Source organism: Coenobita brevimanus, chromosome 13, assembly GCF_032717465.1.
Source record: "Coenobita brevimanus isolate Jiangsu-jjx chromosome 13, ASM3271746v2, whole genome shotgun sequence".
In the NCBI taxonomy this organism is placed as follows: Eukaryota; Metazoa; Arthropoda; class Malacostraca; order Decapoda; family Coenobitidae; genus Coenobita; species Coenobita brevimanus.
The window spans coordinates 38,610,450-38,627,405 of NC_136966.1; the positions used below are offsets into that span (position 1 = coordinate 38,610,450).

The following is a 16,956-nucleotide window of genomic DNA, read 5'->3' on the forward strand; positions in this document are numbered from 1 at the left end:
TGTACGTCTGAGCCGGTGAATGTCTTCCTCCTTCACTGCCCAGGTCTCACTGCCATACAGCATTACACTCCTAACATATGTTGCATACAAAGACTCCTTAGCACGTAGGGAGAGCCCTCTCAATGTCAGGAGAGGCAAGAGCTCCCTGAACTTCTTCCAACCACTTCTCACCCTAGCCACAGAGCTAGCTCCAGCCCCACCTCCAGCACATAACATGTCTCCCAAATAACAAAACTCTTCCACACACTCAAGAGATTCACCAGCAAGTTCAATCCTTTCACGTCTGACGATCTCTACCTGCTCACCCAGGCACGCCGTACACATAAAATCAGCATTATCTCGCAGTCTACCTCTGATACCACTACATCTCTTATGCACCCATTTATCACACACACCACACAAGATGGAATTACTTCCCACGTCCTTGTGGCAAACTGCACATGGCCACTCTCCCTCGTCTTTGACAGTACCGCCACCAACCCTAGATATCATCACTTTTGTTTTATCTGCATTTACCCTTAAACCCTTTTGCCCCATACCATCTCTCCACTTCCTAAACCTTTCCTCCGCCTCCCTTTCGTTCTCTGCAATCAACACCAAATCATCAGCATACAACAACTCCCACGGGAGTCCGTTTCTAAAGTCACGTGAAAGGGCTTCAAGTACCTTGATAAACAACATGGGACTCAAGACTGACCCCTGATGCACACCAACATTCACGGAAAACTCATCACTCAAATCTCCATTCACTCTCACCTGGGTGTGAGCACCCACATATATGGCCATAACCACCCTAACCAGCCACTCCTCCAAGCCAAGCTTTCTCATTGCCCACTTCACCACCTCTCTAGGGACTCTGTCAAAGGCCTTTTCCAAATCAACAAAAACAAAATAAAGATCCCTTCTCCTACCAATATATTTTTCCTGAAGCTGTCGAACAATGAATATGGCATCAGTGGTCCCCCTACCTGGCATAAACCCAAACTGCATCTCATCAATATTCACTCTTTCTCTAATCATACCTTCTAAAACTCTCTCCATTACCTTCATTATCTGATCTAAAAGCTTTATACCTCTATAATTTCCTCTTTCCAGGGCATCACCCTTCCCTTTATACACATTTACAATTACACTCTTCAGCCAATCATCTGGGACAACACACTCATGAATAATCCTATTTATCAGGTCAGTGACTAAACTCACCCCTATATCGCCTGAGGCCTTCAACATTTCGGCAGTCAACCCAGACACACCTGCTGCCTTCCTCACCCTCATCCTGCCTATTGCCTCACTCACAGTAGCAGTATCAATCAAAGGCCAAGGGCCAGACACTGGATCTGCTGGCTCCAAACCTTCCCTGTCCCAGTCAAACTCCTCATTCAACAACTGGTTATAATGCTCTCTCCATGCATCTTTAATATCCTCACTGTTCACCACTACCCTTCCTTCATCATTCTTCACACACTGCTCACCTATGATATCCCGATTATCCCTCTTCACCTGACCTGCCACCCTAAATATATTTTTCCTTTCCCCATGATTTAGGTTATCAAGTAATTGTCTCTGTGACTCAGACTTTGCCCTGTATACCTCTCTCCTAGCCCTACGCTTGGCAGCCAAATATTCCTCTTTGCTACCACCCTTCTTCCATTCCCGGAAAAGCCTTCTTTTCTCCTTAATTGCAGCTTCTACACCCTCATTCCACCACCAAGCTACTTTATGTCTTGGTGGTCCTCTTGTCCAGCCGCATGTTACATCAGTAACTCTCAAGAAATTGTTCTTGAGGGCTCTGTACTGTTCATTAACGCCTCTGTCTACAGCTCCCTGTTCAGCCACCACTCTCCTCAACTCGCTATAGAAGGCATCCCTTACTACTTGGTTTTTCAGCTTCCATATTTTCCTCCTAGGTACATAAGTCCTCTTTTTCATCACTTGTTCTTTAAGCACCATATCACAAATCAATAGCTTGTGCTGCTGCACACACTCCTCGCTTCCTATAACTTTAACATCCCTCACTAACCTCCTATCGGCCCTCCTAACCAGAAAATAATCTATCAATATGTATAACATATATATTCATTACATACACACATCTTACTTACCTACTGTACACATGCATTTCATCAGTTGTAACTGGTCTCCATTTTAGGCCATGTACTTTACCTTTACTAGGATTCACAGCCCAGTACACATCAGCCCTCTCATTCACCCATGAACACAATTTTGACATCACTTCGTTATCAAGAAAATGACTAAAAACAGCCCCAGGGAAAGCAAAAGTAGGGGGCATCATAACCTGGGCAGCACCATCACTGGAAGCATGAATGGCGTCTGGCCGTTGGTCTGCAAAAATGTCTACCAGAAACCTCCACCCACTCTCCTCAATCAGGTCATGTTCCCTCCACAATTCATTATCATTTAATGATAACTCACTGTCAGTACTAACATCCTCACTGGACTCCCCTGGCACATATGATGCATCAGAATATTCGTCACTACTGTCTGACATGGCTGTGTATTCTGACATGGCTGTGTATTCATGAAAACAATCACAGAAAAAAAATCACAATAAACTCCCAATATGGCAATGCATAGATACGACTATCAACATAATCCTACCTCCTCGAGTGCCAAACACAAACTGAGAGCCAAGCACAAAGTAGGAGCCTACAAAACTCTGTGGTTGAGCAGTGATGTTTCAGATGCCATCATCTGTTTGAACTGTCATTGGTTGGTGATTGGAGCTTATTTTTCTATCCCAGTGAGGTATACCAGGTTCAGAGAATGCATGTAGGCCAATAAACTATACATACAAATGTTATGGAACTTAATAGGCCACGTTATGGGTGGCATTACTCAGCCCTTTGCGATCGTAAACACATACATCACAGGCGCGAAAGGGCTAATGAACAGTACAGAGCCCTCAAGAACAATCTCTTGAGAGTTACTGATGCAGTATGTGGTTGGACAAGAGGCCCACCAAGACATAATGTAACCTGGTGGTAGGATGAGGGTGTTGAAGCTGCAGTTAAGGAGAAAAGAAGACTTTTCCGGGAATGGAAGAAGGGTGGTAACAGGGAGGAATACTTGCTTGCGAAGCGTAGGGCTAGAAGAGAGGTATAAAGGGTGAAGTTTGAGCCAAAGAGACTTTTACTCGATAACCTCAATCATGTGGAATGGAAGACTATGATATTTAAGGTTCCACATCAGGTGATGAGGGAGAATCGGGATATTATATGTGAGCAGTATGGGAAGAATGATGAAGGAAGGATAGTGGTGAACAGTGGGGATATTAAAGACGCACGAAGAGAGCATTATACCCAGTTGTTGAATGAGAAGTTTGACTGGGACAGGGATGGTTTGCAGCCAGCAGATCCAGTGTTTGGCCCTTGGCCTTTGATTGATGCTGGTATTGTGAGTGCAGCAATAGGCAGGATGCAGGGGGGGAAGGCAGCAGGTGTGTCTGGGTTGACTGCTGAAATATTGAAGGCATCAGGAGATATAGGAGTGAGGTTAGTCACTGACATGATAAATATGATTATATATGAGTGTGTTGTCCCAGATGATTGGCTGAAGAGTGTAACTGTAAATGTGTACAAGGGGAAGAGTGATGCCCTGGAAAGAGGAAATTATAGGGGCATAAAGCTTTCAGACCAGATAATGAAGGTAATGGAGAGAGTTCTAGAAGGTATGATTGGAGAAAGAGTAAATACTGATGAGATGCAGTTTGGGTTTATGACAGGCAGAGGGACCACTGATGCCATATTCATTGTTTGACAGCTTCAGGAAAAATATAGAGGAAAGAAAAGGGAACTGTACTTTGTTTTTGTTGATTTGGAAAAGGCCTTTAACAGAGTCCTAACAGAGGTGGTGAAGTGGGTAATGAGAAAGCTTGGGATTGAGGAGTGATTGGTTAGGGTCATTATGGCCATGTATGTGGGTGCTCGCACCCAAGTAAGAGTGAATGGAGATTTGATTGATGAGTTTTCCATGAATGTTGGTGTGCATCAGGGGTCGGTCTTGTGCCCCTTGTTGTTTATCATGGTACCTGAAGCCCTCTCATGTGACTTCAGAAATGGACTACCATAGGAGATGTATGCTGATGATTTGGTGTTGATTGCAGAGAATGAAAGAGAAGTGAAGGAATGATTTAGGAAGTGAAGAGATGGTATGGGACACAAGGGCTTAAGAGTAAATGCAGATAAAATAAAAATGATGGTATCTAGGGTTTGTGGTGGTGCTGTCAAAGAAGAGGGAGAGTGCCCATGTCCAATCTGCCACAAGGGCATGGGAAGTAATTCCAGCTTGTGCTGTGTTTGTGATAAGGGGGTGCATAAGACTGTAGTGTATTAGAGGTAGACTGCAAGACAATGCTGATGTCATGTGTGTGATGTGTCACGGAGAGCAGGTGGAGATTGTAAGGCATGCAAGGATTGAACTTGCTGGTGAGTATTTTGAGTGTGTGGAAGAGTTTTGTTATTTGGGAGACATGTTATGTGCCGGAGGTGGGGCTGGAGCTAGCTCTGTGGCTAAGGTGAGGAGTGGTTGGAAGAAGTACAGGGAGTTGTTGCCTCTCCTGATACTGAAAGAGCTCTCCCTATGTGCTAAGGGATTTTTGTACGTGTTAGGAGTGTAATGGCATATGGCAGTGAGACCTGGGCAGTAAAGGAAGAGGATATTTGCAGGCTCAAATGTACTGAAATGACAATGATTAGGTGGATGTGCAGTGCATCCATGAGTGCAAGGCCTAAGGGGGCTGGGTCTACGATGGAAGAGTCGAGAGGCAGAATGGGACTCAAGTGTATTGGTGCTGTGATGAGGAGAGGTAGACTGATGAGGTTTGGGCATGAGGAGAGGATGGGGGATGATAATTGGGTGCAGAAAGTGAGAAGCATTAATATTAGGGGTGGGGTTGCAAGGGGTAGACCAAAAAAGACCTGGGATGAGGTCATTAAGTGTGACCTCAGGGTTAAGGGACTGAACGGGGAAGCTGCCAGAGATCGAGCAGCATGGAGTGCTGCCATTAGGTGACCAAAGCTGAAACATGCAAGCATGTTGGAGCCTTCAAAAACGAAACAAAGAAAACAAAGTTAGCTGGCTGATGACAGCATCCAAGAGGAGGGATGGTATAACAACGGACAGAGAGAACTAGGTGACACTGTTTGGAAAGAATGAGGAGAATATCATCAGAACGGTCAGTAAAATTTCAGTTACGATAGGAAAAAAAAGATGGGAGACAAACAATGCCAGCTGAGGAATTTAACTGGGCATCTGGAAAGACTGAAATGGGATTACCAGAGGAATCAAGTAAAGGGTTAACTTTTTAAGCTCGGGTTGCACTGAGCACCTTAAGAAGAATAGAGCCATTGGGTTGCACAGAGAATGAGCCAGCAGTACTCTACTTGCCATAACAGACACAGATGAAGTGAAGGGTCATCCGTATGTGAGGTGATATTAAAATACTGGGACCAGGTCTGTGGCCCAAAAAGAGAAATGGTCAAAACAGGGTTAGTGAGCAGAGAAGAAGTATGATGAGGGGCTATGGATGCCGAAGAAACAGGAAAGGTACTGCAAGAGGGGATGGAGGCAAAATATGGTTAAAAAATACAACAGAGGACGAACAAGTGGACAGAGTTGTAAACATAAAGGACTGTGAGGTGGGAGCTGGTGTAGGTACACAGAACGAAATGGGAGAAGTGAGCAGAGGTTGAGAAGCAGTAAGGGGATTCGGAGTAGTACCAAGAGAGGAGCCGTGGCCGTCATCAGGCAGAGAGCCCTACTACAAAGCAACGACACCCTGTATCCACAGCTGCAGCTTAGCAGTAGTTCCGCCTCCGCAGGGGTACTCACACACCGGGATGGTGCCGAACAACTATGGCCCTGTCCCTAAAACAGGCAAGACCTACAGTCCATAGGCACACCCATATCCTTCCTGTTGCAACATACAAAGGGTCAATGGCAAGAATTCTGACAAATGTGGAAAATTTCACATTAATTAATGCCAAAGACAGAAATGATAGGACAGGAGATGATGGAAGAAGAAGCAACAGGATGGGAGATGAAGGAAGGAAGAAGCAATAGTAGAAGAAAAAAAAACTCCAAATTTAGTTGAGATCGCAACAGGGATCTATGCAGAGGGGGAGGGGGCAGAACAGAATGGAAATGCAAATGTGGCCTCCATCCAGCAACCAAACCTCTGTTAAAGTACCAGTGAGAGCTCCCCTACACATCAAGTCCCTGTCGACAACTCCAAACCCCCCTCCTCCGATGATGTCAATGAGCAAGGAAATGGGGAGGGATAATCAGTGAGTGGTTCACTCTTATTCTTTGAGATTTTTCTGACAAATACCTGTATGACTTAACCCCTTAACCGCGGGGCGTCACTTTCGTGACGCTTGGGAGCAAAGGATCATACCGCGGGGCGACACGTTTGTGATTCTGTGTTATTTTGAATTCGCCCGGGCTTTGAAGTGGTGGCTTGTATCATCTATCAGTACTGCCAATGTCCAACACTAGTCAGCACTCCTAATCTCATCTGTACTCCCATCCACTGTTGACAATTTAGCCATTTCTCCCCGTTCTTGACTCCCCTCCCTAGCTCCCCTCCATTACCCTATCCTCTCGCCTGCCCGGCCATGCTACGCTAAGTAAATCTTCCCTGGAATTTTTCACTGATTTCATCCATTGAAATAAGCCCTATGCCCTATTCTTATACCAAATAATATATACAAGAGAGAAATAAGGTAAGTGAGAGTGCCATACACCTGGAATTGGCTAATTATCACCTGACAACACCTCACGTGCACTCGTTCGCTAATTTTCGCTGTTCATTTCCCCTTGAAATATGATGTATAATCTATTTTCGTAATAAAAATATATACAGTGGGGTGCCAATTTTCGCGCCTAATTGGGTGCAAAAATAATGCGCGAAAGTGGAATTAACGAAAGTTGGGGCATTGTCTTTATGGCAAAAAGGCTAATTGGTTCCCGGTTATCCTAAAGTAACATCAGATTTTCATTTTCACTTGCAATATAGTACATCAAATCACTATTGTACATTGCATTGTGAGATGCAAACAATAAAAACTGTACAGTACACATTATATGAGGAGAAACATACCACAGAGACCAGGTTGAGGTGTTTAATGGATGTTGGGGGTAAGTATCCGAGGCGCGTGGTGGGCTTATTTAGCCACGCCAGACGTATTGGCGCCACCTCTTGCTGCCTTGCTACCACTCTCTCTCTCTGCCTCCTCAGATGCAACTTGATGCAACACTTCCACTCTGTGCTGAATTTCCCTTTGTGCTAGGTTCTCTTGAACAAATCCATCGAAATCTTCATCCAGGTTAAGCTCCTCTATGGCCGTGAGAATCCAACACAATGGAGCTAGCACGCTCGTACACAATGGCGGGAATGGGTGGACAGAGTGTTGACATGACGTCATTCAAGATGGCGGTGGGTTGCGGGCGGGCGGTGCAGGAAATTCAAAGTTCAAAATATTGTCCCAAACCCAAAATTTGTGCGCGAAAATCGATTTTTTTCAAGAGAAAGTGGAAGTTAGGGAATATTTGGTGCATGCCGCGAAAGTGGATTCCGCGAATCCTGCTGTAGCGAAAGTTGGTGCACTACTGTATAAGAAAGGAAGGGAGAAGCCTATGTGATATTTATATTCACCTGGAACTACCTAATTATTGCAGGCCACCAAACTGTATTCTAGGCTAAGTAAATCTTTCCTGGAATTTTCCACTGATTTCATCCATTGAAATAAGCCCTATGCCCTATTCTTATACCAAATAATATATACAAAAAAGAAATAAGGTAAGTGATAGTGCCATACACCTGGAATTGGCTAATTATCACCTGACAACACCTCACGTGCACGCGTTCGCTAATTTTCGCTGTTTATTTCCCCTTGAAATATGCCGTATAATCTATTTTCGTAATAAACATACATATAAGGAGGGAAGGGAGAAGCCTAAGTGATATTTACATTCACTTGGAACTACCTAATTTATTATGTATTGTCTTGGTTTCCTGCCAATCATTTCATTGCTATATATTAGCAGGTCTCATAGGGCTGAAGTTGGTAGTATTGAACCTACCCTAGCCAGGCGGCAGGAGGCCACCACTATCAGTTCACTGTCGTCTTTGAAAGTGGGAGTATGCCTGATTTGCTCCTGCTAACTTCCGTCGCTTTATAGCCCCATGCAAAGGGCCCTGTGACCTTTACCCCCTACTAAACCTCGTGTGGAAAGAGGTAAAGGGCTGACAATTGATAGAGAATGACTATGATCTTTTTATTGAGTAAAACAGTGCAAGTGGAATTGTAAATAAAGTGTACATAATGTGTAAACAGTAAGTAAGCAATGAATGTAAATATAAGTGAACAGTGGAAAATAGTTTTATAAGTTACTTCAAGTGACAGTGCATAACACAGTGTAAATAAAATAGAAATGTAAATAATGTAAATAAAGTAGAGAAAGTAAATAGAAATGTAAATGAGTGGTATTATAAGAATACGAGTATATATACTAGGAGTAATGAAAGTGAAAGTTTCACTCTAGCATGTATGAATACTATGAGTTATGAGAGTGAAGGTGAAAGTGACATTCACTCTCAATGCCAGTATACAGGACAAGAGTGTGAATGCTACGTATTTTACTGAAAGAAATTGAATCCCTACAGTGACAATAAACTACTATTACTGGAGGAAACTTATGGATAAAGACTGTAGATATATATAAGTGTTATATAGTAACAGAAATATAAACTGTGAGTGTTTTTATGAATAATAGACAACACTAGCGGCGAACGATCGGAAGTGGGATGGTGGGATGGTCATACGGCCTCGTAATTTTCACTGCTTTCACAGTGTTTTTTTTCGGGGAGTATGGATTCCAAACTACTTGAGAATCATAGATTAGTGTTTCTAGTGATAGCATCAGGCTGTGGTAATCATATTACGAGTTGTCGGGAAGTGTAAAGTGGAGACTTCGTTACCCAACTTCAGAGGTTTCCACAAGTCCTATGGTACTCGACGAAGGCTCAACAAACACCCAAGGAGAAAGCTGAAGGTATGTGCCATAAGTATAAGTGATTTTAATATTCTAGGACTAATAACTGATTTTTGGCAAATATTTTTAGAGAGTCTGTCGGAGCGCGAATATGCCCGCGGGAGCCGCAAGTCAAAGCAAAACAAGCCCTCGGTGTAAGGGTTAAGGAGCAAGAGCATCATTACTGACATCTTTAAAAATGTAGGTCATCTAGCAATGGTTCATGATATGCTAAAGGTTAACTGGAAAACTTGAATAATGTGGTAGGTGGCTGGTTATTACCAACCAAGAAGATGCTACATGAAAATGTAATGTAGCTACAAACTTGGTACCTACAACTGTTTTCAAGAGACAAGTCCTGTAGCACAAGTCCAGTAGCACAAGTCCTGTAGCACAAGTCCTGTAGCACAAGTCCTGTAGCACAAGTAGACTGTAGCACCAGTCGAGCAGGGCAGTACTCCCGAGGTGGATGGAAAGCTGATGACAGGGAGTGCTGGAGCTCCCGTTTCATCAGCCCTCAGGACTAGTTCCTGACCATCCCCCTTTGCTGAACTTTTTCAGTGTCTCAGTTACACAGAGAGTAGGCCAGCATGCTCTCCAGTACAAATTTCTCTAACTATCTTCACCAAACTACATGCACAGTACACACTACACTTCCTATTCAAAATTTACCAAAATGGCGTCAATTCACCTAGCCTCGGAGTCCCCAGGGGGGGGGACCATAAATGCCCCCGCCATCTGCCCCTCTCCCGGTGACGACTCGAGGTGCCTGGAACCACTGTCTGACTCTCTTCTTCTTCATTTCTGCAACATTCGCGGCCTTTCATCTAACTTTCGCTCTGTTGAGCACCACCTCTCCTCCTCTAAACCTCACCTTCTTTTTCTAACGGAGACTCAGCTGTCTGAGGCAACTGACAGCAAACCCTTTTCTGTATCCTCCTACTTTCTCTATACTCATTTCAAAGCCAAAGGTGGCTGTTGTGTATACATACGCAACGACTTATCTTGCTCTCGTGTTCCTGAACTTGATTCTTCTGAATTCTCCACTCTCTGGCTTCGGCTTTCCTGTCATTCTCTGACTAAATATATCTGTGCTGTTTACTTATCCCCTAATTCTACTGACTATCAAAAATTCTTCGACTATCTTACTTCTACGATGGAACACATTCTGTCCATTTCTCCTTTCTCTGAAATCTCCATTCTTGGAGATTTCAATGTTCACACCTTTGGCTCTCCTCTCCTTTCACGGATCCACCTGGTGAACAAGCCTACATCTTTTCTATCCTTAATGACCTAGAGCAGCTTGTACAGCACCCTACCCGTATCCCTGACCGCCTTGGAGAGAGCTCCAACATACTTGACTCCTTCCTCACAACTAATCCTTCTGCTTACTCTGTTAATCTTTTCTCTCCGTTGGGCTCCTCCGATCACAACCTTATTACCTTAACCTGTCCTATCGCCTCCAGTACGGCCTGCGGACCCTCCAGGGAAACGTCGTCTCTGGCATTTTGGAGCTGCGGACTGGGAGGCCCTCAGGCAGTACTTCTTTGATTTTCCCTGGAATGATTATTGCTTCCATGGCCGTGAGCCATCTGAGTGTGCCTTGCGCATTACGGAGGTTATTCTCTCGGGCATGGAAGCATACATTCCTTTCTCATATCCTTTGACTAACGCAAGAAAGCCTTGGTTTAATCACGCTTGTTCTAATGCTGTCCGCAACAAGGAGAAGGCCTACAAAAGGTACCGGAGCCAACCCACCCCTGAATCACATAATCTTTACTGCTTTCTGCCCGGAATCGTGCTAAGTCTGTTCTTCGCTCTACTAAAAATAATTTCATCCATACTAAATGCTCTCAACTCTCCAACTCGAATTCTTCCCGCTCCTTCTGGCACCTTGCCAAAAATCTTTCTAACAACTTTACCTCATCATCCTTCCCTCTTCTTTTCTACTCTGATGGTTCTGTAGCTATTTCTTCTACTGATAAAGCAAATCTCTTTGCACAGACTTTCTCCTCCAATTCCACCTTAGACGATTCCGGTGCTGTTCCTCCATCACTTCCCCCCTCTGACTTCCTCATGGCTGACATTAAAATTTCTTCAGTTGATGTATTTTCTGCCATTACTGGCCTCAGTACTAACAAGGCATATGGGCCTGATGGGGTCCCTCCTGTTGTTCTCAAAAACTGTGCTTCTGTGCTTACACCCTGCCTAGGCAAACTATTTCGCCTTTGTCTGTCAACTTGTACCTTTCCTTCTTGCTGGAAGTTTGCTCTCATTCAGCCAGTCCCAAAGAAGGGTGACCACTCCCAACCCTCCAACTATCGTCCAATTGCTTTAACGTCCTGTATTTCAAAAGTTTTCGAGTCAATTCTTAATAAAAAAATTTTAAGGCATCTTTCCTATCACAACCTTTCTGATCCTCAGTATGGGTTCCGTCAGGGACGCTCCACTGGCGATCTTCTCACCTACCTTTCAGACTCCTGGTCATCCTCCTTTCGGGACTTTCGCGAAAGCTTTGCCATTGCACTTGACATCTCAAAGGCTTTCGATCGAGTCTGGCATAAATCTTTAATTTCCAAACTGCCCTCCTAATGCTTCTATCCTTCTATCTGTACCTTCATCGCTAGCTTCCTTTCTGGTCGTTCTATAGCTGCTGTCGTAGACGGCCATTGTTCTTCTCCTAGATCTATCAACAGTGGTGTTCCTCAGGGCTCTGTCCTATCACCAACTCTCTTCCTTTTATTCATCAATGATCTTCTAAGCTGTACATCTAACTCTATCCACTTATACGCTGATGACTCCACCCTTCACCTTTCCATTCGGTTCCCGCAACGCCCATCTCAACAGTTACTTCAAGAAACAAGGGATGAGGCTATGGCACACCTAATGTCTGACTTGGCTCATATCTCTGGGGTAAAAATAATATGGTTGTCTTTAATGCTTCTAAGACTCAGTTCTTACACCTATCAACCCGACAAAATCTTCCACAGGTATACCCACTAATGTTTAATAATATTCAGATTAATCCTGCATCATCCTTGAACATGCTTGGGGTTTCATTTACTCGGGACTTATCTTGGAAAGATCATATTGCATCTCTTGTAAAATCTGCTTCCAAGAGATTGGGTGTGCTAAGCCGACTCCGCTCTTTCTTTACCCCTGCACAATTGTTGACTCTATACAGGGGTTTTATCCGCCCCTGTGTGGAGTACAACTCTCATGTGTGGGGAGGCTCCCCACATACAGCTCTTCTCAATAGGGTGGAGTCAAAGGCTTTTCTGCCTCATTAACTCTCCTCCTCTTACTGACTCCTTCAACCTCTGTCTCTTCGCCGCACTGTTGCATCTTTATCTCTTTTCTATCGCTACTTTAATGGTCACTGCTCCTCTGAACTGTCTGCTTGCATTCCTCCACCTCTACGACGGGCGCGTAGCACCCGTCTGGCAGCAAACTCTCATCCCTTTTCTGTCCAACTCTAATGCAAGAGTTAAATCGTTACTCCCAGTCTTTCATTCATGCAACAGGTCAGCTCTGGAACTGTCTCCCTCTGTCTGTATTTCCTCCTGCCTATGATCTCCAGTCTTTCAAACGCAGTGTGTCCAGGCATCTCAAAATGATCGGATCTTGAATTTGGCTCTCTATTGTATTTTGTTTTTCTCTTGGAGGGAACTGTTACTGCGGGCTCATGGCCTTTGGTTCCTTCTTCCTCGCATAAAAAAAAAAAAAAAAACTTGAATACTAAGTTATGGCTGACCAAAATTTGATAAGCCTTAATTATATGAATGGAACAAATCTCTTGGTTACCAGTCAAACTGACCCTCCAATCTCAAAACACCTGTCCATCAAATGAGTTGAAGGAGACTGAGAATTGTCAAGTTAGAACAAAACCACTACAACAATACAATCAATCACACTTTGACAAAGAAGTCAACCACAAATATTGAGAATCATAGCCAAGCCAGGATTCATACATGTATAGTACAATTCTTCATCCCTCTAATTACCGTGATAGATAGGGGAGAAAGATCACACTTACTGTAACCTTGATTATTTCAGGTATGGGGGAAGGAGCTAATAAGGAAAAAAATACATGTTACTTTTTATACAGTATTCTTCATTATCCCACTTATAATAGGTAGAAAGGATAATTAAATAAATATATAAAATAAATAAAAGTATAGCAATTAAGAAGAGAAACAGGCCACACATCCATGCAACCATCATTCAAGCATTCAAAATTCTGACAAATCCATCCACATTATAAATAATGCAATATCTAACCTGACAGGGAAAAAGAAAGCTCCACGGTACTGTTTGCTTTCTGGTCGCCCCAAATTGATGAAGTTCTTGATGGCACTGGCTGGGTCACATGACACATACACCAACCGGTCCAGCTCATTACATCGCCGCAGTCCCACCACCACACTTGTATCTGGCACAAGGAGACATATAAACAATCAATCCCATGCTACCCTTTGAGATGTAGGGACCTAAGGCTACACTACCACAGTCCAAAGTTCAAAATTTAAGACTACATGACCAATCTTGATCCCTGGTGTCATTATTTGACCCTAAATCTATATCAGTCTCTTTGATTTTCAAACCTATGTGTGCAAGGCATTTGATCATTATTCCAGCTGATGCATGAAATTATTGACTGTAAGGCATATCCCTCTGTCTCTGCCACAGCAAAATCAAAACAGTCACAATCATCATCTAACTCTACTTCCCATCCCCAAAATGGGCTGAGGTAGTAATTGTAGTAGTTCTAACCCCAAGTTCATCTGAATCTGAACCCAGTGACATGCAGGCTAAGGATAAATTATCCTGTAGTCCACCATCCTCCTTTTGGTGGGAGTGAACTGCGAGACATTTGTATACTATGGCAGCCAAACCACTCAGTCATATCAGCGTCATCATGTGAAGGTATCCCTCCCTGTACCATGGATTGGAGTAGGATCCAGAAATAAAGAAAAGAAAAGCACAAAAGTGAGAGAGACATCCGACAGCATGCTTATTAAAATGGGCCATACAGTCATTCAAGCTTTGGATCCTTTGTTTCATCTTACAAGCAAAACCTGCTCATTTTCTTTTCTTTTTTTTTTAAATACATGTTGCATATTCACTTTGCTGAATACCGAGTTAAAAATGGTGTGCCAAACCTGTTATGTGCTTCCCTGCACATACTTCATCCATCAAGTTTGACTTGAAATTAATCACTCATTTCCTCAACCTCCATGCCTTGCTTATTCAAGCAGTCACTCACCATATCCAGCCAACTTCTTATTGGTCTATTACATCTCCTTTCACCTTCAACATCAATTTTCCACACATAAATACTGTATACAGAATACCGTAGTATATAAAAACTAGTGAATGCCAGGTAACAATGCATGTAAGCAAACAAACCATGCTGTGTGTGATAATAAGTCAAGAGAGAACTACTACTGTGTGAAATATGTGAAATTTGTAACTCTGAAATAATGTCTGGTGTGCTATGCCCAATAGAAAGCGTGGTGATACTGATGCTGCCGAGGGCAAGGCTAAAAAGGCAAGGCATAGACTTTCCCCTGAGGTGAAATTAAACAATGTTACATGTCATAACAAGGGGCAGGGAGCAAGCAAGAATGCTGACATCCTAAAGTTGCCCAAGTCCATTGTTTCAATGGTCAACAAGAAATCAGATGCTGTAATAGCGGCGTCGCAGAAAACGTGCCTTCCCTGGCTGTTAAACTACTAACCAGAGCAAGGGACCCTATACTGGAGGAGACGGAGCATCTCCTAGCTCTGTGGATGAATTAACTGAACTGAGCAAAGCAGCCTCTTCATCTATGTTTCATTTACAATACATCTCTCAATCTGTGGAAGGATCGCAGGGATAAACAAGGGTAGAGAGGCAATGGAGGAGTTCAAGGTCAGCACAGGTTGGTTTGAGCAGTTTGAGGCCTATGCTGCCCTTTAACATGTGAACATGTACAGTGAGGCAGCTAATGTAGACCACATGGTGGCCGTGGCCTTCCCTGAGAAGCTGAAGGCAATAACGGAGGAGAGAGGATACTCTCTAAAACAAGTCATCAACTTCAATGAGACAGGCCTGTTTTGAAGGCAATAATAGAGGAAGGTGGAAACTCTCCAGAAAAAAGGTCACCAACTTTGATGAGACAGGCCTGTTTGAAAACGTACCTCCCAGAAGATATACATCAGCAAAGAAGAACGACGTGTGCCAGGGTTTCAGGCAGCCAAGGACCGCCTGCTGGTTCATAAAGGAGAACCTTGGGGTCATTTGGAAGAGTGACCCCAGGGCTTGGCTGATCTCTGTACCTGCCACTCATACATGGCAGGATACCTGTCCCCCTGCCTGTGCAACTGTGCCAGCTGGAGCAATCTTGCCAACCATTTCCTCCTGCTGACTGACAATGTCCTAGGCCATCCTGAGGGCATGGAGGGATGGGTAGATAATACCAAAGTGATCTACCTGCCCCCAGCACAACATCTTTGCTCCAGCCCATGGATCAGGGTATCACTGCTTCATTCATGGCCTACTACCTCTGCCACACCACAGAGCAAATGGTAAGGGCAAGTGATGCTATGGCGAGCACTGAAGTAAGCCAGTTCTTAAAAAATTATAACATCTGACACACCACTGACAACATCACGGTGGTGAGGAAGCAGGGCCGGCTTTAAGCCAATTGGACCAATTGCTACCAACTGGGCCCCAAGCCTAAGGAGGCCCCGCACTAGGAAGCTAAGGTAGGGAAGAGTGGTGATGGTCCAGACGGTGGGATGGTTCAGACAGTGCATTTCCTGAGAAACGAATAGGACCTAGGGCTGTGAGGTCCTGTGTGAAAGTGCGAGAGTTTGTTTACTTCGACCACATGGAACCTCCAATCTACATATGCCACACTTTTTCATGCCAGTCAGATTTTTTTTCTTTTTTCAGTGTATATTGTATGCTCTACCTCCATGAATATGTCAGCAGCAAATTATGTATCATTACAGTGAATCTGATACCATGTAGAAGACAGCTATCAAAAACGTATGTTAAACTCTCTTGTGTGGAGTTTGAGAGTACCTATTAATTAATTACCCCCAATGGGAGTAGGGTTTTTTTTCAAGAATACTCCCCCAGTATCCCTGCTTGTCGTAAAAGGCGACTAAAAGGGTTGGCGGAGGGTTAGTGCCCCTCCCCGGAAAACAACTAACTAAAAAAACAAACAATAAGCCTCGGACAAGGACTGACCAAACGATGACGACAAAGGACCGGACAAAAGACATGGTAATTGGAACTTGGAATGTAAGGGGAGCGAATGATGAGGTGAAAGAGAGAGAGATTGTCCAGGTGCTTGAGGGTGCGAAAATGGATGTATGTGGAATAACTGAAACAAAATGGAGAGGAGAGTGTGTGAGAGAATGGGAGTATGGATGGGGTATATGTGCAGGAGTAGGTGAGAATGAGAGGGCGAAGGAAGGAGTATGTATAGTTGTGAGTAAAAGATGGAAGAGGAGCATAAGACAGTATGGATCAGTTGGGCCCACAAATGTGGGCGATTGTGTGTGTGTATGCACCAACGCAAGATCGTGCAAGAAGAGTGAGAGAAGAGTTCTGGACAAATGTAGAAATGTGCATGGAAAAGTTTGGAAGGAATGAGAGAGTGTTTTTGATTGGTAATATGAATGGTAAAGTTGGGAATGTGAAGGTGGATGGAATAGTTGGTGAGTGGGGTGTGCCTGCTGAGATAGATGAGAATGGGAGTGCATTAGTGGACATTTGTGCTGGGAGGGGGTTGGTGATAGCCAATACCCTCTTCAGGCATAAAATGATCCACAGGTATACATGGCGAGTGATGAGAAGGGTGGGTGGTGAACTGAATGAAAGGAAGGCAATGGTTGATTGTGTGTGTG

General features: G+C 43.9%; 1 protein-coding gene across 1 annotated transcript in view; it reads right to left on the reverse strand.

The window, feature by feature from the left end:
- LOC145415573 (tRNA (uracil-5-)-methyltransferase homolog A-like) overlaps positions 1–16,956 on the reverse strand; it is a 495,026-nt gene that overhangs the window by 56,073 nt on the left and 421,997 nt on the right. Inside the window, exon 11 of the mRNA XM_080284796.1 lies at positions 13,336–13,486. Within this exon, the coding sequence (XP_080140922.1) occupies positions 13,336–13,486 (151 nt within the window). The remainder of the gene's footprint in view (positions 1–13,335; positions 13,487–16,956) is intronic.